The following is a 21,031-nucleotide window of genomic DNA, read 5'->3' as shown; positions in this document are numbered from 1 at the left end:
CCAAATAATACTGGGCCGGTTTTCTTTTTTTGTTACCCTCATTAGTTTGTGGGTGTCGTCTGGCATTGATCGGAGGTACTCCCCCACTTTTCTTTTTTTGGCACATGCAAGATCACCTCCAACCTCCGTCCAACATTACACCACCCGCGGGTATCTTACCGCGATGGGTGGGAAGTCCGAAGTGCAGCGTCCCCGGCATTCCCGGATGCCCGTCGATCAGTGCACCTGGAGCCTCAAATGGCCACGTTCTCTGTTTCCCGCATCTCGATCGTACCTGAATTTCAGCCTTTCTAGGCAACCGATGGCACAGACGTGATGCTGAAGTGATATCGGAACGACTAGTTGATGTTTTGATCAAAAGACATTCCGAATGGGAACAAAACAAAACGATGTGTGTTGGATGTTTTCTCAAGGTTCAGGGCGATTGCCGCCTAGAGGACAGATGTACACAGTACTGTGTCTCGGTACAGGTAACGGCAACCGTGTCCAAAACACGGACCTTTTCGTCCCACTCTGATTTGCCCTTGTCTTCTCCCTTTCACTCTTTCAAGCAGCTTCCTCCCAGATCGAAGACCTCTTCGTTTCCGACCATGCGACGTGGTGTTTGTGATTCGATAAATGAGAGCGTTCCGCTCGGGAGTTCCCGCTCGGGAGCTCCCGTCCCGTCGTCTTAGGAACCCCTCCGTGTCAGATGGCATCCCTGTCTTGACTGCTTCATCTGACTGTGCCTCGCCCCCCTGTCTCTTCGCTTGAATCTCTGACAGAACTGCTGAACTCAGAAGCTCATCTACTGAGAATTCTGGGCTACCATGATGGAATACCAGTGCTAGAGATCAGAGTGTGTTTTTTTTTTTTGGAAAGAAAGGAGAGAGAAAAAAAAAAAGGAAGAAAAAAGAAAGAACGAAGAAAATAAAGAACAAGGTAAGAAAAAGGTAATAAAAAAAAAAGGTCATTGTATAACCGTGGGTGTTCCTCAATTTTGCTGCCCACTCTCTGCAAAAGAGTGGGTGTTGCGACAAAACGACCAATTCATCTCACATCCACGGTTGGTCGGGTCGTGGGCGCAAAACTGGTGGATAGCCGCTTCCCGAGGAGAACTTTCGTGCCCAGGTTGACAACTTCCTTCCCGGGCTCGCCCGCGGAGAGAAAGGAGGACAGACGGACTTCTCAGAACTCAAGGATAGCTCCTTCCCAAGTAGAATCTTGGTGCTTAAAGCATGCTACGAGCTTTTTTTTCGGGCTCGCCCGCAGAGAGAAGGAAAGAAGGACGACGGATCTCTGAGGTTGAAAGTCTTCGGTCTGCTTTCTGTCTTGTGATTGTTGGTTCAACGGTTGTGGAGGAGACGGAAGGTGTCTGTGCGCTCGAAGTACATGAGGTTGACTTCAGTCCAACGGGAAAGCGCTGTTTGTCTACTCGTCGGGACTTGAAGAGTGGGGGAAATTACGAGGCAACGGACATTGATTCGCAACTGCGTATTTACCGTGTTCCCGCACGTTGTGAGGCGTACTTTTCATGGAATTTGGGGTAATTTGGGGTAATTTGGGGTAATTTGGGGTAATTGCTATTCAACGTTGTCGCCCGTAACATTCCTGGCCCTCTCCTTCGGAAGGGGTCACGGTCGCTTCAAGACCTGACGATACTGGGCAGGTGCCTCCTACAACACTCACGATGACCGCTACAGAAGCTCCTTCAGGCCTTCGCCGTTATCGTCTCTCTCTGGGCGTTCATGGTGGCTCTTTTCTGCTTTGAGTCCCCACCAGATTGACGGCATGAAGCCGCCCAGAGCATGCGGCGGAGGCTACATGGATCGGGCCCCGAACTCTCGTATCTTGGCGAGGAAGCAGTCGGGTCCGGGCTGGGAGCCGTCATTCTTGCCTTGACAGTTTCTCGTAAGGTTGCGGTATCTCAGGCTGCTGCCCTCGTTGCCTCCGGTGGGAGGAACAGCACATGCCCCTTCTCCCGGTGTGTCTCGCAACACCCCATGGTACAACCACCTGCCAACGGCCCGACGTCTCTCACATGCTTCTTCACTCAGGGTTCAGGAGCAGTGCTGCTGGGACCAGATGGCGCAATGATGCAAACTGGCCCGGTCTCGTCGAATGCGGGTCTGAGTCAGTGGTACAAAGTAACAAAGCGGTTCTCGCCTCGTATGCCGTTTTTGCTTCGCAGCTGTCTGGTAAACAAGGTGGCCATCCACCTCGCCCCACTATCGTGTACGGAGGACTGCACCAGTGTCTTTCGCATCTGTTTTATGCGCCTCGGTGAGTTTCTGCCACATTTCGTCCTGGCGAGTTTGCCTGAAGCGCGCGTCAACATGTTTTCCTAACGTCTGGAGAGTGGATGACACCATACTTGCCGCCTAGGTCCTAGGTTTGCAGATATGATGCTGTCTGAAGTCTTCAGTCTGCGGGCTCACCCACATTGTCCCTCCAAGGTTTTGGAGATTTTCCCTGATTTCTGGACCTGATACATTTTTTTCTTTTGAGTGTCGGAGGGGCTCTCTCGGGTCTAATGCTCTGATCTGTTCCCCGAAGTATCCAACGCGGCGGCAGCCGTGAGGATGAGTAAGCTGGTAAGTTGTCGCGCCTCGCAGAAATTTCAACTCACTGGTTCCGTTGTCGGTACCTCCTCCAAGGACCTTGGTGTCCTCACCGAGAGGAGGAAAAAGGAAGCCACAAGCGGTTGAAACATGAAGAAGGCTAAGCATGTGTTCAACAACACAGTATATGCAATAAAATGGAGCCAAGAGAAGATGTAAAGAGTAAATACAATTTAAATTCCAGGTGCGGGCACTTTTTCCTTATAAACGGTCTACATAGCACACGCCATTCGGTTCTTCAGGAAAACTAAGCCTACCATAACCGCTACCCGTACCGGCTCCCGCTTTTCCTCGGGATAGGATTTATCTCCATCCCGGGACACGTCAAATCTGACAATGATCTTCCAAGCAAGCCAACTTGGAGTTCGAACTTGACTTGATTTGACTTGTGAGAATCCTTGGTCACTCCGCTCTCACAGCCTCTCTTTGCCTGCTTGCTTCTCGGGGGCTATCACGAGTCCGGAGATATGATGTGTCACTGCCGGCCACTGGGAGGGAAGGTTGTAGAAGTCCAAGGCGTGGTTTGACGATTGGTTGAACATCCCGGCGGCAAATCTCAGATGGGTTTCTGCCGCATCTACAACGTACAGCACTGCACAACCTGAGTGGCATAAGGCAAGCATCAGGAAGAGGCAGGACTACACGAGCCGGTAAGAGCTTGAGGTGGTAAGTCAGATAAGAATGCATGCTTTCCACTTCCTCCAAGGAAGAAGCTGGTCTGTTGCGTCAACTCCCCCAGCGGGCAGAGCATATGGCATCTGCCATTAGAAGCAGCAGGGAACGAACCAAGGAAGAAAGCTCGGCTCATAGCAGATTGAGACGGGGACTAACTACCCCAGACTGTTTTATAAAAAGACCCTCGAATCCCCGTACTCTTGTACGACTTTCTTTCTCCTTTTCTCTTCGTGCTCTATGGGATACAACATCTTGTAGAGTGCCTTTTCTCCCTTTCAACTATAACTTGGGCCATTTTGTAAAGAACATTGCTTCGAGTCGCGCTGCCCGTTATAGCAAATCAACCCGGCGACTTCCTGTAGGTATTGCCTCTGCATGTGCCCACCCCTATTCCTTTTGAGACCACGGCCCTACTTCAAACCAGGCTGCTCGTGCAACAAATCTCCCCTGGGGCCTCTGTCCTCCCTCCCTCCTTCCGAGACTTTCGAAAGCGTCCAGAACAGTTCCCAATTCACCCGGCCTCATCCTCCTCGGGCACAGTGGGAGAAACCACCACTTACGCTGGTCTTTGGTCCTTCGATTCCCTGAGACGAACTCTCTCTCTCAGTTCCTCTCACCTAAATATGGAGGATATGGAGACCGAGGGGAGGGTAGGAGAAGCCCTCCCTCGCTCTCTCCTCGCCGCTACCTTCGTCCTCATCTTATCCATTCTCTTTTTCCATATTGCCCTCCTTCTCTTTATCCTCCTCTTCTTTATCCTCCTCTTCCTCTCCTTCGCCCTCTTTGCCTTCCTTCTATTCTCTTATGCTCCCGCACTCCCCTCGATCTCCTTCCCCTACGACGCGGGCGAGGGCGACGACTCCTGGGACATGAGTGAGGACAACGACTCCCATGAGCCGGAGAGGTTCTTCGAACCCGCTCTCTTCCGGGAACTCGTCCCGTTCTTTAACCCCACTCAGGCCTCATCACTCGGGCCCGGTATCCTCTTCGAGGAGGGCGACATGGAGTCGAATCCATATCCCACTCCTCCTCACAGTCCTTCTCCTACTCCTCCTGCTCCTCCTGCTCCTCCTACTCCTCCTCACAGTCCTCCTCCTACTCCTTCGCCCTCTCCCAACGCCACTCCTTCTCTCACTTCTTCGGAGTCGCCTATCGCCACTTCTTCCTCATCCTTCAACACCACCCCTTCCTCGTCTCCGGCCGGGCTATGGTCCTCCTCCGCGCCCGCTCCCGCTTCCTCCTCCACGTCCTTGTCCTCGTTGGCGTCCGAATAGAAGGTAGTCAGTGTCGGACAATGGCTTCCATGTCCTTGACGTTTTCTGTCTGTCTGTCCGTTCACACATCATTACCTGCCCCCACAACCGGCAGACCCTGGAAGCGGGGTTGAACCTGCTTCTGGAGTCCTGGGGGGAGAGATTGGTGGGTGCGAATGGGCGGGCGATCGGAACGGAGCTGGGACAAGGACAAGGATGAGATAAGGACTGATTGGAGAACGGGGAGGTCTGGGTCTGGCCCTAGACGTTGGGTGATTCTTTTCTTCTTCTTTTCTATGTCCCCTACGCAGTGATTTTGCACAACTGGGACATGGCGCATAGCGGGACATGAGGCATAGCGTGTGCAACGGAGGAAAGCACAATAAGAACACTGACTTATAGCGATACGACAACCACTTTTTCCCCAAGAACCAAAAAGAAAAAGAAAAAAAAAAAAAAAAAGACAGGCGTATCAGCGTACTATACAAGGACGAGAAACTTCCCTTTTTTGGATATCCGTCCTTTTGGCGCATAAATAGGCTTCCGGGCACCTTCTACCTATGTAGCCGGGGCAAGCACATCACATACAGAACAGGACCAAGAGCGAAAGGGACGAGAAGGGAAATAACACATGACGGAAGAATGGATACCAGGAAGGAGCGTATCACCAAAAACAACTCTACCCGCACTCCACCCAAGTCTACAACACGCACCATCTCTCCCCGCCAACCAGCGTCCGATGATCAATCCTCGCACAACCATACCAAAATACGTTTCAAAGTTTACTCGACAAACACTGTCGACCGGATCTCTTCTCTTCTGTTCCTCAATACAACCCAGCGTTCATAACAAAACAAAATACGTAAAACAAAACAAAACAAAACAAAACAAAACAAAACAAAACAAAACAAAACAAAACAAAACAAAACAAAACAAAACAAAACAAAACAAAACAAAACAAAACAAAACAAAACAAAACAAAACAAAACAAAACAAAACAAAACAAAACAAAACAAAACAAAACAAAACAAAACAAAACAAAACAAAACAAAAGGGGTGTGAATGTAGATAAAACGGCTGGTACGGTTTTGCCAAAACACACAAAAGATTTGACCCAAGGTTCTGGACATTAGAAGGGGTAGATTTTAGCCGTTCAAACCGGTCCATCGCATAACAGGGACCTCGAGTTGAATCTTCAAACGCGCTGTGAAAAGTCTGCTCCCGACGGCCCACTGGTGATGTGTTTGCAGCGGTTGCTGGGGTATTTCGTGGCGTTGCAGGAGGTCGTTCGATCGTGATGGCTTTAATTGGTTATTTCTGTTGTACTTTGATTTGCCTTGTCTTGTTGCTTGTTTATGTTGTTTTCTGTGTATTTTACTCTGCGTTTTTGTCGTGTAATGGTGCCGATACGGCTGATGGAAGTGTGTAATTACTTGTATGTCGGAGCCGGAAAAATTGTTATTTCCGGCGGCAAAACATACAAAACAAACCAAAACAGCTTAGAATCTAAAATAAAACCGTCATTTTTATGTAAAACAAAACAAAACGGTCAAAATCTGGTTTTATTTTGTTTTGTTATGAACGCTGATACAACCTCCTCTTGCCGCCAAATGAGCAGTCCCTGCACGGCTCGTCTTATCCTTATTCTCTAAACCTTCCATTTCAACAGCATCGACGTCGGACTCACCGGAGAAAGGACATACAGGACAAGAGACAAGAGGCAAGAGACAAAGAGGGACGAGAACATAATGGAAGAACAAAGGATCCGGTAGGAGAATGAGTGCCAACACCAAGGGCGTACCACCAACAAGGCTATAGGGAGACATGAAGATTTGTTGGTTGTTTGGCGTTTGAATTACCTATGTCCATTTTTTTCCTTTTCTTTTCCGTTTCCCCCCCCCCCCCTCCCCCCCAAAAAAAAACCCGAAAGCGGAAAGACATGGCATGTCAGCAAGCGAAACAGGAGCAAGCGAAACAGGAGCAAGCGAAACAGGAGCAAGCGAAAAGGAAAAGACATATGCACGGATACACTACCCAGTGCCACTTACAAGTTACAACCCAAACGTATTTGGTCACACTGACGACTGGAGGAAGGCAAGGAAACACGACGGATGGAGGAATGGATAAGGTATCAGCGCATTATTATCACATTAGAAAAGGGCGAAGGGACACATGTATGTAGGTTGTTTGACATGGTGTTGACTCTCTCTCGGGCTGGCCTCGGCGCCCCCCGGAGCCTGGAGATGTCACACCTGACTGGACTACCTTTAGGAATGGGTTAGTGTACACTTGGTGGTTGGTTTTCTTCGCCACTATTCTAGACGGGAAGTAGGCTTGAGGAAGCAACCAGCAGATACAGCACTAGGCATAGATAGATAGTCAGTCCTTCCTTTCTCAGGAATGGGAGATGGAAGGAGAGTCAATCTACTACAGTACCTCCATTCAATAGAAAAAACCGCTTCTGCTGTAAAATACCAGTGTGGTGTGGTGTGGTAGTTAGCGAGCATGCGGATGATAAGGTAGTTCAAAAACTGTATACATTATATACCTAGGTGAATCAATAAACATCCAAGTTCAACTAGAATATCATTCATCACCACTGACACACTGACTCTCAACTCCTATTCCTCTCCTCACCAATACCCATTACCACGGACCCATTCCCCTCAATCAACATCATCATCTCCAGCCGTTCCCGGAACACCCTCCAACTTTTCCCTAGCCTCATCCAGTGCCTTGTCTTCCTTGAAACTGTCTACTTCTTTCTTATCCGCAGCAGCCTTCGCATCACATTCACCCTCCCCATAGTCCTCAGTCTTTGCACCACCGCTAGCCCTAGCAGTAGCATTCAACGCATCAGGCTTGAGTGTGCCATCTTCGTTCACCATGTCGTTCGGGTAGAGTGTGAAGAGGATGACGAGGTAGGGTTTTTTGGTGAGGCGGTTGCGGAGGACGTATCTGTTTCGTTGTTAGTTGTTAGGTAGTTTAAGTTTTTGTACAGAGTGGAGGAGGGCAGCGAGGATGAAAGAGAAAAAAAGAACGAGTAAGGTGTGAAAGAACCGTAAAATAACAAACATGATCCGAAATGACCGCGAGAAAGCAATGAGAATGAAGAAGAGAAGATAAAGACATACCTCAACCCAGTCTCCCCATCCCAATACCTCAACACATTCACTCCAAAACCAGGTAACTTGAGCTCGCACTTGCCGAAATCAATGTACGGGTTATAGAAATCGACGGCGTAGGTTCTGCCATACTCCCACACCCATTTCTTCTTGGCGTCATCCTTCAATGCCCATTTTTGGCGCTTCTTGGGGTCGTTGCCGACTCCGGAGTTTGCGAGGACTTGGGCTCTCCACTTTTTGCTGGAGGTGCTGCTGGGTTTGTTGTTGTTGTTGTTGCTCTTGGGCCCTTGTCCAGCAGCTCCGTGGTTATCGCCCTCGGTCCCCTTCTCCTGTTTCTCTTCCGCTCCTGCTGGTTCGTCATCGTCTTCGTCTTCATCGCCGTCTTCATTATCGGATTCAGAACTGGCGCCTTCTTCCACCCACAGTCCACCCCCTTCTTCGTCATGTTCCCCAGCCCCAACGCGAACAGAGTTGAAACTTGACAAAGCAGGCCCATAAAGAAACGGTTCATCCGCGTACGCATCCCCTTCCAGTCCCGGATCGATCCACCACTTGAGGATATTCATCGCCGTATTGACCCCGGGCGGCAGATAATTCCGAATAGGATGATCAAAATCATTACCAAATTGTAAGTCCGCCGCCGATATCCCGTCCCCTTCCACAGCCCCATCCCCATCCCCATCCCCACCCCCACCCGACTTCCCCGTCACCCCCTTGGGACGTTTCGGCGTAAATCTTAAGCCAATCGAATACTGATCCCTGTTGTATCTATGCGGCTCCCTATCGAAGTACGCCGAACTCTCCGGCGACCCCCTCGGCAACCCGCGGTAATTCTGGATGCGCACGTTGAGGTCGATGTCCATCCCTTCGTCAGACTCAATGTGAGTTAACCTGGGAGAATTGATGGGTACTTGGACGTGGGTGGAGAGGTCGTAGGAGGGACCGGCGGTGACGCGGAGGGTGTAGTCTTCTGGTTTGCGTGGAGGTGCCATTTTGTGCTGCGGTTGATTTATTACAAAGGTATCTGTTGTTCTTCTTGCTTTGTGTTGTTCTCGTAGGTTGTTGCGATGTCTTCGCGGTGTGTTGTTTCGTTGTTCCAAGTGAGTAGTGTCCGGGAGCGTATGTACCAGGAGCGGAAATCGATCGCACGATAGATCGAGACAGTGAGGTTGGGGAAAGAGGAAAGAGGAAAGAGATGTTGAAGGTGGATCGGAAGGAAATGATGAACGAGGTGACCATCAAGGTACAAAGAGACACAAACAAACGAACGAACGACGTCGTCATTGCTGCCAAGAAATCGTTCCACGGGGACCTGGACCCGATGACGTCGCGCCTCTGGGATCCGCTGGTAGGGCTGTTGCATGTGATTCAGAGACAATTATTAGGGTCTTAACAAGAAAAGCGCTTGGCAGAAGCGGAGGATGTTAGTGCAGGAACAGGTACATCTACCTCGTGATCATCTCGACTTCTCTACTACACGGGTGTCAACACTCGCGATACTTCTTTGCTTGGATGAATCAGTTTTTGAGTTAAATATGTACAATCCCAAGTAGTGTGATGAACTGCCAGAATACGCTGATAATTCTAATATCGCTGATGATAGGCCTCACTGCAAAAAATACTGTACAACCAGGGCCAGACATGATACAATCAATCCCCGTCTATTCTTCATTCTTCACCCTCCATCCTCCATCTATCTACTCGTCATGCTTCCGCTTAGATTTCTATTCCTCATCATCCGCCTCCGCATCAGTAAAGTAATCAAACTCCGCCGGCGTCGGCGCCTCCTCATCACTCTCGCCATCCTCATCAACAGCATTCAACACCGCCGCAGCAGCGGCCGCACCAGCACCGCTTCCCGCCGCAGCACCACTTCCAGTGCCCGCAGCGGCATTCCCCGAACCGCGAGCTCTTCTCTCCCCGCGTTCAGCAGCAGCAGCATCCTGCTCCATACGCTGGCCGAGCTGCAGCAACTCGCTGAGTTCCCGCATACTAGACCGGTTGAAGGCGCCGGTTCCTTGGAGCTGACTGAGAAGGGATTGGGCGGCCCCACCAGAGAGACGGGGGGTTCCGTCGCTGGAACCGGAAGCGCCGGCGCCGGCGACGGGAGCACGCTCCGTGGTTACCTTGTTGAGCTTTTCCTCAAGGAGGACCTTGGGCTCCGAAGGTTGGGTATCGAAGAGGAGAAGGGGACCACCGGTAGGCTGGACAAAGTTAGTACACAGGATACAAGTGTAGATTAAGTGCAGGGCAACTCACCTTCTTGACTGGCTTATAACGTCCAGCCGGGAAGCTAATGTACTTGAGCTGAGCGGGCAGAATACGAGACATGTTCTCAATCTCGTAGCCAACCTTCTCCTTCTCCGCCTTCTTCTTGGCGTCAGTGGCGGCAGTTGCCTCCTTATCGCCAGACTCACCCTCCTTCTTCTCCTTGGACTCTTCAGGCTTAGCGGCGGCCTTCTTATCGTCGTCGATATCCATCTTGTCCTCGGCAGCAGGTTGGGAGGCGGTCTTGGAAACAGCCGGCGTGTCAATGTCCATGCTCTCACGACGCTGCGCCTTCTCCTTCTTTTGGGCCCGACGCTTGGCCTGCGCCGTGGTAGACAGAACAGCAGTGGTGACCAAGGCGGGTCCCTCCTCCACCTTGACCTCCTGCTCTGGTGGGTAGTCGAACAAGCTGGGACGAGTAGCGCAGTAGAACTTGACGTTGGGGATGGCAAGATCACTGTCGAGAGCAATGATGGACGTGGGAACGAAGCTGAGAGACAAGAAGTGGGTGAAGGGGAACCAGTACCAGTACTGGGTGAACACAGCCATACCAACGATACCAGCCATGTTGAGGTTGCCAGTCTGGGTTTGAAGACCAATGGTGCAGTTGCGACCACCAGCATCAATGATACCAAGGGCAAGCGAGGCGCCGAACTTGGTCATCTGCTCCTCGTGGCGGTCACTAACAACCTTCTTGAGCGTCTTCCGGATGGCCGCAACCTTGGGGTTCATGACCTCGTTCTGCTGAACCAAGATCATGGAGAGAGCAATGAGGGCACCCTGGCGGACAAAGTCGGTGGGGTCCTTCATCATGGGCTCAAGCAGGTCAATCGCCTCATCCAAACCGGTTCCGGCGCACGCGATACCGAGGGCCATGGCCGAACCGTAGCGCACATGCGGGTTGTAAGACTCGGCGAGCAACTCGACCATGCGAGGAACGCTGCCAGGCTTGCGGAAGAGGATGAAGCCCAAGCTCATGACGGCAACACGGCGGACGTCGTCGTTCACGTCGCTCACGGCAAGGTGAAGAAGCTTGCGAATGGCCTTGTTGCTGCCGGTTCCGCAGTACGCCAGGGCGAGCGTGAGAACACCACCATAGCGGAGGATAGGGTCGGGGTTCGCAAGGAGAAGCTGGATCGTCCTGTCGGCACTCTCCTGCTGTCCAAACATGATGAGGGCAATGCCCAAGGCGATACCGCGGACAATCTTCTCGTGCTGAGTCTCGTGGGCGTAGGTGAACATGGCATCAATAGTGGCGGCGTGACCGGTTCCCAGCATAATCAAGCCCATAGCCGCACCAACGGCCTCACCGTTGAGAGCCGAGTCAGAGTAGAGAGCTTCCTTCAGGTCCTCAATGATCTTTTGGTCACCAGTACCCATGCCGGCAATACCCAGACCCAAAGCGCCACCGTGCTGAATGACCTCCTGGTCGGCGTCCTTGAACTGTTGGTGAAGGTAGGGCAGAGCATCAGCGCCGTGGTTGGCGTGAATCAGACCGTAAGCGTAAAGGGCACCGGCCTGGCTATAGACGGAACCCGTGCTGACGCCAGAGGGGCGGGGAAGGTAGGGCTCGAGGAGCTTGCGAGACTGGGTGACGTTGCCCTTGTGCAGGACACCGAGTGCGGCAGTGGCCGTGAACTTGGACCAGTTGACAGCCCTTCCTAGCCACTCGAGGTTATCCCTGAAGAATCTGTCATTCGTAGTGCCAGCGTTCATAAAGGCATTGCAGAAGGTGACGGCGCTGTGGAAAATGGAGTTGCGGCCGTCCAAGCTGTCGCGTACCTTGTTGAGAATGCTCATGTCGGCGTGGTTGTTGCGGTAGAGGAATTCGAGGTTGAGCTTGATGGCCTTGCTGCCGTCAAGAATGGTGCGAATGTTCTTGTAGACCTTGGCCACCTCCTCGGGCAATTCTTCCTCGGAGCTCTCCTGGCCTTCCAGAAGAGGCTCACGCTCGGCAGCCGCATCGCTGCTTTCCTCGGCAGGCTTGGGCTTGGGTGGCTCGCCGGAGGGCAGAGCCTTGGTGACCTTGCCCAAGAACTCCTGGGTGCCGTTGTCGTAAAGATCGAATGCGATTTGGTACGCAATGGCGATCGAGTCCTGTTCTCCCTTGGTAACCAGCTGGCGGAGCATGCGGGACGCCTCCTCGTCCGAATCAAGATAGACAACGCACTTGGCGATGGCAAAGTAATCCGGGTTGGGGATGTCGTTTAGGAGGTCGAGGATCAGGCGCAGAATCTCGGTGCGGAAGCCGCGTTCCTGGACAATGTCCATGCAAATGCCAAGGGCATAGTCCATGAGCTCCTCAGCCGGCCCCTGGCTACCTTCCTGTACTTTGGTCTTGCCGGACTTGACATCCTCGTTGGCGCGCTTGATGACGCGACGCAGAACATCAAGGTTCTTGGCCTCAACAGCAATGCCCACCACCTGTCTGTATTTGCCCTCCTTCAGGCAGTTCTCGAACAGACGCTCAATGACGTTCTGAAGCGCAACCTGAGTGGCGGTATCGTGAACCTGGGCTATCGAGGCAGAGCGGGTCTCCTTGGTAGGCTGGAAGGTGGGATCCAGGATAGTGTTGTCGTCGGACGATGCGCGCGCAAGAAGGGACTTGGAGGGAACCGAAGATTGCGAGAAGGGCGTAGTGGGGGAGATCAGAGCCGAGCTATCGATGGCACCGCTGCCGAGGTCGGTCAAGAGGGGGGGAAGATCCTTCTTGGAAGGAGTATGGTGGAGCGAAGAGACGGCGATGTACTGGTCGATGCACTTGGAGATGATGGTCTCCTCGAACTCGCTGGGGGCGTCGAGCTTGAAGAGGGGGCCGGCAGCCAGGGCAAAGGTCATGCTCTCGTTGTAGGCTTGGAGATGGAAGTAGACCTTGGCGAGCACAAGGGCGGCGAGTTGGCGCTCGGGGAAGGTCTCGTCTTCGTAGAGGGCCTCACTGGGGAGACAGACAGATCAGCTCGGTTGCCCAGCTGAGCTAACTAGCTTGGTATCGGGTATCAGGGAGCTACTCACATCTGGGTCAAGGCGCCAGCGACCTCGGTCCAAACGGTGTCGATATCATCGTTGAGGGTCTTGAGGGCGAAGACCTTGAGCTCGGGCTCCTCATCGGCGAGGAAGGCCAACACGCCGGTCGCGGTGACGAGGCCGGGCATCCTGATGGTTTAATAAGTAGCTTCGCGGTGGCGGTTTCTGTTTGTCGTTGATTTCTGGGTGTTTATTAATGTCGGGGTGTTGTAGAAAGCAGCGTCCTCGTGCGCCACGTGGTGGTGATGGGATATGGAGGCGGTTTGGGTTGTTTGTTGGGCGAGGAATGGATCGAGTGGAATCGGGATCAGTTGTTGCCGTCAAGGTCAAGATGCCAGTGTCACCCAGCAGTGATGGCTTCAGTGGGCAGTGGGCAGCGATGGAGCTGGCGGGCGCTGGAACGCGAGGTTCTGGTTGGCTGGTGGGAGCCTGCCGTGGTTTGCAGTGACGAACTCACGGCCGAGCATCCACGTCAGGGAGCTCCTGCCTTGAGTGGGTCCCTTGCTGGGTGGATGTACCAAAGTACCTTGACTTTCGACCAATGAAAGAGTGAACGGAAGGTGAGATTTTCCAGTTGGTGAGAGGGAGGTGAGAGGTACGTACCTTATCTCACCTTATCTTTGGACAGCTCTAAGCGCGCATGGGCCATGCAGCTCGACGAGACAGGCCGAAAGCATTGAAGCTCGTTGCTCTTCAACGATGTTATTATTGTCTAGTCGAATGCCACTGCCATAACTTGAAGCTTGAAGCCTGGACTCAAAGGTACAAAGGTACATTCTACTCCAACATGTGCATGTGGAACAAACACTCAATTCGAGTTGATACCTGCTCCTGAACTATTCGCCTTAACTTCAATCTCATAGTCTCGAATATCAGCCCAGCAATAACGCCAGCCAAGCCCCGCTTATACTCTTTCTCCCTTGTTACTCTGATAGCTATCATCAGTTCTTCACTCTTCAACCCGAGCTGGTCTCTTCAACCCGAGCTGGTCTCTTCAACCCGAGCTGGTTTCTTAACCTCTTCAACTTTCAGTTGGTCCCTCCTCATGTCGTTTGTTGGTGGTTGTTTACTGTTTGCGCTGCACAAGAAGTGTGCACTCTTGGGTATATTGATCTCTTAATGGCGGATGCATGGGCGCGGGTCATGACTACTCTAGTTCCCGTCAATAGTGGGATGTGGAAATCTCCAGGGAGAGAATAATGGACATATAGCCTGCACTAACACGCTCCCACGTTATCTGAGTGGCATTGAGATAGCGAAATGAGTGGTACTAGCGTTTGTCAATGTCATGATGATACTCTAGCCTCTATTTTTTCTTCTTCCATTCTCTTTTTTCTCCTGGTGCAACACTACACGGTAATAGGCTTGCCCGTGAACGGCCGCCGGTCCTCTCGTCAATTCTCACCAGTCGAGACGGGAGTTAACATTCAGCATCCCTACACATTGGCGACATGGGATAGGGAGCTACCTTGTTGAACTCTACAACACACGACAGCCAGTTCAATCTCTCTGTCAGCTCCAACATCAGCTCCCGCGACCATCACAGACAGCAACATCACCGCCCACCACCACATCTCTCCAAACTGCGCCTCGAGTATTGGACAAAGAAGGACTCTCTCGATATTGCAATTCGATTGTTCAAGCTTCCACGACATTGGCTTCCTTCTGCCCGCGACGGTCCATCATTCGCATCGCCAGAGACCCTCTCCTTGTTGCGACCAGATCTGCCCGACATTCGAGTCCTGCGCCATGACGATGTGATGTTTCCCAATCGCGACACCAATCTATGACTACGTCCACGTCCTTTTCGCAATTCGAGCCCTATGCGCGACACTGCTGCCGCTTCCACCTCCGTCCAAGTCGCCGCGATTCACACAAAGGACACATTGCGAGACACTCAACATAGCTAATCCCGAGCCTTTGTCCCATGGTCCGCGGCAGAGACAAAGAGTCAACAGCCGAGCAACGTGTGAGGAAAGCAGCGCCGGTCCAAGAAGAAGCACATCAGGCACGGAATTACTGTAATAGTACGACTAATAAAGAAACAACACCATCGCCAACATGGACTTGAGAAACGTCCTCAACGACAGCAGCAGCGGCCCTGTCGCTCCTCGCGCCGCCGCGTCCACGCCCGACCGACCACCGCCGCAGCAACAGCAGCAGCAGCCACCACACCCGCAGTACTCCCAACATCCTCCCCAACATCCTCAACCGCCCCAGCGACAACAGTCATATCAACATCATCAGCAGCAACACCACCCGGGATATCCCCAGCCGCCCACGACACCCGGTCAGGCACCGCACCCACAACAGCACCAGCAATCGTATATAGACTATAACCACCACCAGACTCGACCCTCACCCGGTCGCCATATCTCCCAAGACTCGGGCTACGGAACCCAGCGCATGCCCTCGGGCGCGTTCGCGTCCCCTCCTCCGTTCTCGGGACCCCCTGCTACCGGCCCGAGCCCCTACGCGAACCGACCTCCGCCGCCGCCTCCGCTGCAGCAAGTCCCGGCCCACGATCCCCGGTCGCCCAGCCTTGCATCCGGACCCGGCCCATCGCCGTACCGTCACACGCCCACTTCGTCGATTAGCGCTCAGAGCGGCGGTTACCCCTTTCCTCCGTCGGCCCAGCACACTCCCACCAGCCCTGTGCAACGACCATATAATCAATATCCTCCCAGCAGCACAGCCGCGTACCCCTCCAGGGAAGGCTATCCTCCAACGCCGGGCGGCCCCGTGGGTGTCACAGGCCCACAACCACCACCGCCACCAGGACCACCAGGACCACCAGGACCAGGCGCTGGAGGTGCCCCTTACAACTATTTGCAGGGCCCGCCGGTTGGAGTTCCCCAAACACCACCGATTAGCACAGCTGGCGGCGGTACTCGTCAGTATCTCCAGCGATCGCACTCGACACATTCGGGATCGACACCGACACCAACCTCGGCGCACTCGCAGGGCCCGCCAGGACATTCGCATTCGCATTCGCACCCACAAGTGTACGGGCCTCCATTTGGTCGGGGAAGTCCTGGTGGCCAAATCGTGGATCCCCAGCAGCGGCAGTCATCCCAGCCAGCGACTCCAGTTGCGGGTCCAGGTCCGCTAACGGCTTCTACTACAGGTGGCCCTGGAACTGGAGCACGTCCACTGCCCCAGGCAACTGTTAGTCAGGCCCAGGCCCAGGCCCAAAACCTGAACCACTACGGCCAGCCGCCAAGCCCTTACCAACAACGACTTCCTCCTTCTGCGACAACGCATCATCACCTCAACCTCAACTCTCCCCGGTCCTCCCAACACTACCACCAACAAATTTCCTCTCCCCATTCCCACCCTGCCCCTCAACAACCGCCACCACCACCACCGCCTCCTCCGCAGTCTCTTCCCAGACAACACAGCGCACAAAGCATTTACGACGCCCGCGAACGTGAACGAGAACTACGCGAACGAAGCATCAGCATCAGTCCCAAAACTCGTGTCCCAAGTTTGCCAAGCAGCGCAGGTCGTCCTGCCACGGCTACTTCTGTTGTCTCGATTCCCGAGTCGGAACCACCCCGCCTCAACAATCATACCGCCGCTCCAATGGCACGATACAGGGACGAGGTCCGCGACGGTGACCACGGTCACAATGCCGCCGCCAAAAGAAAACTCGACGACCGAGAATTGAGACCAGACGAACTCGAGAGGCGAGACGTTCGTCCCCCACCATTCGACAACAGAGCCCGTCCAAGCCACACTCCCAACAAATCAGTCAAGAGGCGAGCATACGACAGCCCACCTCCCTGGGCCCAGCAGGCCACCCGAGGCAGCACACTGAAGGAGCCCAACTTTGTCCTCTACAAGCCCGTCCACGCTCCAGGCCACGGCCCCGTACAAATCAACGGCCATAGCCGTCATCCCTCGCCCGAAGAAAAGCGTTCTGTGCCTCGAGCACACGAACCCGTTCCCCGCGCACACGAAATTCGACCTAACGAACGGTCCGCAACCCCGAGCGCACAAGGTCCTCCCCCAGAAGCCCAGGCCAAATGGGGACCGCTTGGCCCATGGGAACCCACTCTTACGGGTGACGTACCCCAGGACACCATGGCCAAGGTCATGGCCGACTTTCTCTTTCACTATATTGTATCGAACGAGAATATGGGCGAGATCCATAGTCGAGGCATCCAGTTTGAGATCGAGGCCAAGTTTGGAGAACTCATCGATCGTAACACCAACCAAAGGATCGAGCTTGGAGTGCTATCCCCTACGATACTCAAGGAAGACGATTACGTCTATCCTTTCCGGAGCATCATGACTGAGGTAAGCCATGTTCCTATGCTCTCCATTTTTACCCTACTAACCAATGCTTTTGTTCAGGCACAACATCGATCCTACAACGAATACCTCAATCACCAGGTCGTCATCTCCAAGAACCCCAAGTCCAACATTGGCCGTGAACGTCCTCGAGTTCCCATATCGTATGAACACAAGCACGAGATCGACCGGTTTTACGCGATACCTCCTCAAATTCGCGACAGACACCTCCCCGTCACTGTCGCCAACCTTCTCGCATCCAAAGGGCGTGACGCCAAGGTCCGCGTTTCCTACAAAGAGAACAAGGACGGCAGCAGGGAGCAAATCGCCAAGATTGTCAAGGCCCGTCTAAAGGACCTCAGCATCCATTTTCCAGAACACCGCCTGGACTGCCGCATCAGCATCAACCTCGAAATGCCGTGGGAGGGCCCTATTGAGGAACTCGAGGCATACGCGACCGGTGCCAACAAGGGACAGTCTCCGGACCGCCGCAAGAATCGGCTGAGCTATGGTCATTGTAGCTATCAGTTCGATTTGACGCAGGTGGTGGAAAATGTTAACGTGAGTCGATGTACTATCTTTGCATCAGCTGAATGTGAGACTAACCGAGCAACCACAGGGCCGAGACGAAAAGAAGCACGAACTGGAAATCGAACTCGACCCCAAGGCAGTCCTAGACCAAGGTCGCAGGGCAAGAGAGGGACAGCCCAACCAGTACTTTGATTTGGTGGAAGGATTCCTGAACAACATCAGGATAATGGCCAAGATGTGCGCCTAGACTGCGCCACCAGGGGAGCCATGTTCTCTGGCAGACCTACACCTCTGTCTGGAATCTCAATCATATTCTACTCATCCTATCTCATTCGACGCTACCTGGCGCCCATGTACGCAGCAAATGTTTCCCCATTACAGAGACGGGTTAGGGTGCATGTCCCTCTATCCTCATTGAGTAGCGGTTTACTTTCTTTGACGGTCGGGCAGCAATATCATTTGGCTGCTGCTTTTGAGCTGTGTTGCAATCCCACTGTAGTGAGGTCACAGAGGAAGTTATTTTGAACGGGGGAAAAGAGGCCCATGAGCGGGACAGCCGGGAAGAATCTTTCGGACTCTGTGAAAGCATAACTATCTAGAGGCAGAGGTCGAGCAACGAAAGCATGTTATCATGTGTTATGTATGGGCGGGAAAATGTCGCTTATCATTAGCTATGGAGTTTTGGTGGCTACTTGTTTTCCCTATTATTAAATGGCATCACAGCCAGGTCGAGTGGACAGCAAGTTATTGGGAGTTTTCAGGTCATAAAGGAGAAAAGAGGAAAACTGAAAATGAGGCTAAACATAGATATTGCAGAGCGCACGTTGACTGTCTACCTCTCGAGACTTGCTTCAAGAGTAAGGCTCGTTAGAAGGCGTGGTATCGACGGAGCAATAATAATCTGGTGATATTCTTAAGTACTCATTGAACTATCATTTGGCTTCTGTTATACCAACCAAAGTACCTCCTCACTATCACAAACAGAACCGCCAAGGCGTCGCCAGATACCTTCAACGTCCTTTACCACCATCCTCACCTCACCCTTACACGTCCAGGTCCGACTCGACTCGTCTTCACACCACCATCCATCGCCCAAATATCTCCTTCGTACCTCAGCCCATGACACGGACGATAATCTTCACTCCCGTCCCCACAGGCTCGATCCCTCCAACTCGCCGGCTTCTCATTCACCTTCTCCTTCTGCTTAGCACCGCTGCTTCTCTTTGCCATCACTTTATCCACCCTTACTTCAGGTACAGTACTCTTTTTCGTCTTGTCCCAGGCCATTCTTCGCCTCTGCAGTTCCCTCATCCCTTCCTTATCTCCTCTTCTCTTTTTCGGACCATTCAGGTAAAAGACACCTTCGCAAAACTCGGCATCGAAACGGTCCGGCAACTTCATACAGCCAAACGCAAATGGCAGACTTCCAACCCTGAGTCTCTTCGGTAACCGTGACCTCGGACCTCCGAACCTGCTTATGCTACTTGCGGAAAGTGAGCTTCGCTCGTGTAGAAAGGACTACGTGTCACAAGGATGAGAGGGGTCTATATTTAGGCCGTTCTTTCCACTATCATTATCTCTCACCTTCTTCTTTACACTTACTACCACTTTCGATGCTGATATCGAAAACATTAACCGTCGCCTTTCCCGTACGTCAAGTTCCCTATGGTAGTCGTCCCCCCACTGTCGCGAAGGCACACTCAGATACAGAAGGAAGGGAAGCTATTCACAGATGGAAAGTCGGTGCCTGGCGATGCCTGACAGGAAGGAAGGTTGGCCACGAGATTTCTGGTATTTAAGACTGGCTTCCCCAGGCCTTGGGAGCTGTTTGGTTCTCTTCTCCTCATCTTCATCACACTTCTACTTGAATTCACCAGCTTGGGAGCTGTTCTCTTCTCACCATCTTCATCACACTTCTACTTCAATTCAATTGATTCACACCCACCTTCGCCTGACACCCACCATTACTCTAGTCGCAACGTACATTTATTCCGCTGCATCGCTTCCTTGGATTCTTCCCCCGGCAACCAACTTCTATACACACACCATCTCCAGCCCAATCCCGCACCGCCATCCGCAATCAACCCAGTACACTCGGTCTCAAGGCCTCGACACCCTCAGCCTCACCCTCCAAGACCTCACTCATCTGAGGAACATCTCTACTCTCTTTTTTTCTTCACCAGCGTTATTATCTTTAACATGGCTCCAATCCCCTACGAATCACGTGATTTTGTTTCTTGTTTTGGGTATGTCTCTCGCTCCCCATTCTGCCCTCCACTCCCCCCCCCCCCCTCTTCAAATCCTTTCTAACATGATGCAACAGTATCTTCTTTGGCATCATGCTCGGCATCCCGCTCAGCGCCATCCCCCCAACGCCGGAATCCGGGATAGAGGTACACCGGGTACCTTCAACAACCCAATTGTGGCAATTCTGAATGTGGCTGCCCGCTATTGTGGTGTGGTATGTCGCCGGTCTCGTGCGACTTCTGAAGAGAGCCGATAAACTCTATACGGATTGGATCGGAGACACGTCTGAGCTGCCGAACCATCCCTCCAGAGCGGCAACGACGGATTTTGACTCTCTGGTCCATCTTCACCGTTGTCTTCGCTTTCAGCTGGCCGCTCTAGGATCTTGGCGGTTGGGCAATTGGTTGGATCATCTGTTGCTTGACAGGCGTCAAACTTCCTCCAGGTCCCCAGCCAGGCCCCGAACAGGTCCCCCTTGGGCCGTGGCCGGCAGCACCTCCAGAGGCAGCAAACCTACCCAGAGGCATCCCCAACCATGACAGTAACGGAAACCTCTCAGGCTGTTACCCGTAACACAGCCGCCGCAATCCCCGGCACCCCTCCGAGGCAACGCCATCCCCCGAGGCTACAACACCGTCATCCCCACCCCCTCCATACGATGAAGCAGCGGGGAAAGGTACTAGCAGGACACGGACAAAAGGCAAGCGACAAGAAGCAAGAGGCAAGAGGCAAGAGGCAAGTGGTAGGAGACAAGAGGGACGAGGTTATAAGGGAAGAATAAAAGGGAAGAAAATGTAATAGAAGAATGGGTGACAAGAGCGTGTCATGAACATTTGATGTTTGGTTTTCTTTTTTTTTTTTTTTTTTTTTTTTTTTTCAATTTTCTCTTTCCGTTTCTGCAGAACTAGAAGCGGGAAAATACGACACACCGCATGAGCAAGCGATAATATGAGCAAGCGAAAAGGAAAAGATATTTGATACACACGGATACCCGGTGCCACTTACGACCCAA

The 21,031-nt window shown here is 52.7% G+C and overlaps 5 protein-coding genes across 5 annotated transcripts; 2 read left to right on the top strand and 3 right to left on the bottom strand.

Moving 5' to 3' along the window:
* Window positions 1-3,808: 3,808 nt before the first annotated feature.
* On the top strand, window positions 3,809-4,549 carry B0H65DRAFT_570127 (uncharacterized protein; the record flags this gene model as incomplete). Its single annotated transcript, XM_062830437.1, has 1 exon — window positions 3,809-4,549. Exon 1 carries the CDS (start codon window positions 3,899-3,901, stop codon window positions 4,547-4,549), a length of 651 nt encoding a protein of 216 aa, XP_062682463.1. The 5' UTR covers window positions 3,809-3,898.
* A 1,509-nt stretch (window positions 4,550-6,058) lies between these two features.
* B0H65DRAFT_460335 (uncharacterized protein) lies at window positions 6,059-6,533 on the bottom strand. The gene has a single exon (XM_062826524.1). The coding sequence runs from the start codon at window positions 6,352-6,354 to the stop codon at window positions 6,091-6,093; it is 264 nt and encodes an 87-aa protein (XP_062682462.1). The 5' UTR covers window positions 6,355-6,533; the 3' UTR covers window positions 6,059-6,090.
* A 452-nt stretch (window positions 6,534-6,985) lies between these two features.
* B0H65DRAFT_570125 (uncharacterized protein) lies at window positions 6,986-9,119 on the bottom strand. The gene is made up of 2 exons (XM_062830436.1): window positions 7,663-9,119; window positions 6,986-7,486 (listed from the first exon to the last, which is right to left on the bottom strand). The coding sequence occupies exons 1-2, from the start codon at window positions 8,643-8,645 to the stop codon at window positions 7,195-7,197; spliced, it is 1,275 nt and encodes a 424-aa protein (XP_062682461.1). The 5' UTR covers window positions 8,646-9,119; the 3' UTR covers window positions 6,986-7,194.
* Window positions 9,120-9,163: 44 nt separating this feature from the next.
* B0H65DRAFT_460331 (26S proteasome regulatory complex, non-ATPase subcomplex, Rpn2/Psmd1 subunit) lies at window positions 9,164-13,380 on the bottom strand. The gene is made up of 3 exons (XM_062826523.1): window positions 12,934-13,380; window positions 9,913-12,856; window positions 9,164-9,857 (listed from the first exon to the last, which is right to left on the bottom strand). Exons 1-3 carry the CDS (start codon window positions 13,071-13,073, stop codon window positions 9,378-9,380), a joined length of 3,564 nt encoding a protein of 1,187 aa, XP_062682460.1. The 5' UTR covers window positions 13,074-13,380; the 3' UTR covers window positions 9,164-9,377.
* Window positions 13,381-15,006: 1,626 nt separating this feature from the next.
* B0H65DRAFT_441021 (CYTH-like domain-containing protein) lies at window positions 15,007-18,019 on the top strand (the record flags this gene model as incomplete). Its single annotated transcript, XM_062825497.1, has 3 exons — window positions 15,007-17,247; window positions 17,305-17,802; window positions 17,831-18,019. 3 exons carry the CDS (start codon window positions 15,007-15,009, stop codon window positions 18,017-18,019), a joined length of 2,928 nt encoding a protein of 975 aa, XP_062682459.1.
* Window positions 18,020-21,031: the final 3,012 nt, after the last annotated feature.

The sequence above is a fragment of the Neurospora tetraspora genome (assembly GCF_033439725.1).
Source record: "Neurospora tetraspora strain CBS 560.94 chromosome Unknown B0H65scaffold_3, whole genome shotgun sequence".
Lineage (NCBI taxonomy): Eukaryota > Fungi > Ascomycota > Sordariomycetes > Sordariales > Sordariaceae > Neurospora > Neurospora tetraspora.
This window is presented reverse-complemented; position numbering and strand designations above follow the sequence as displayed.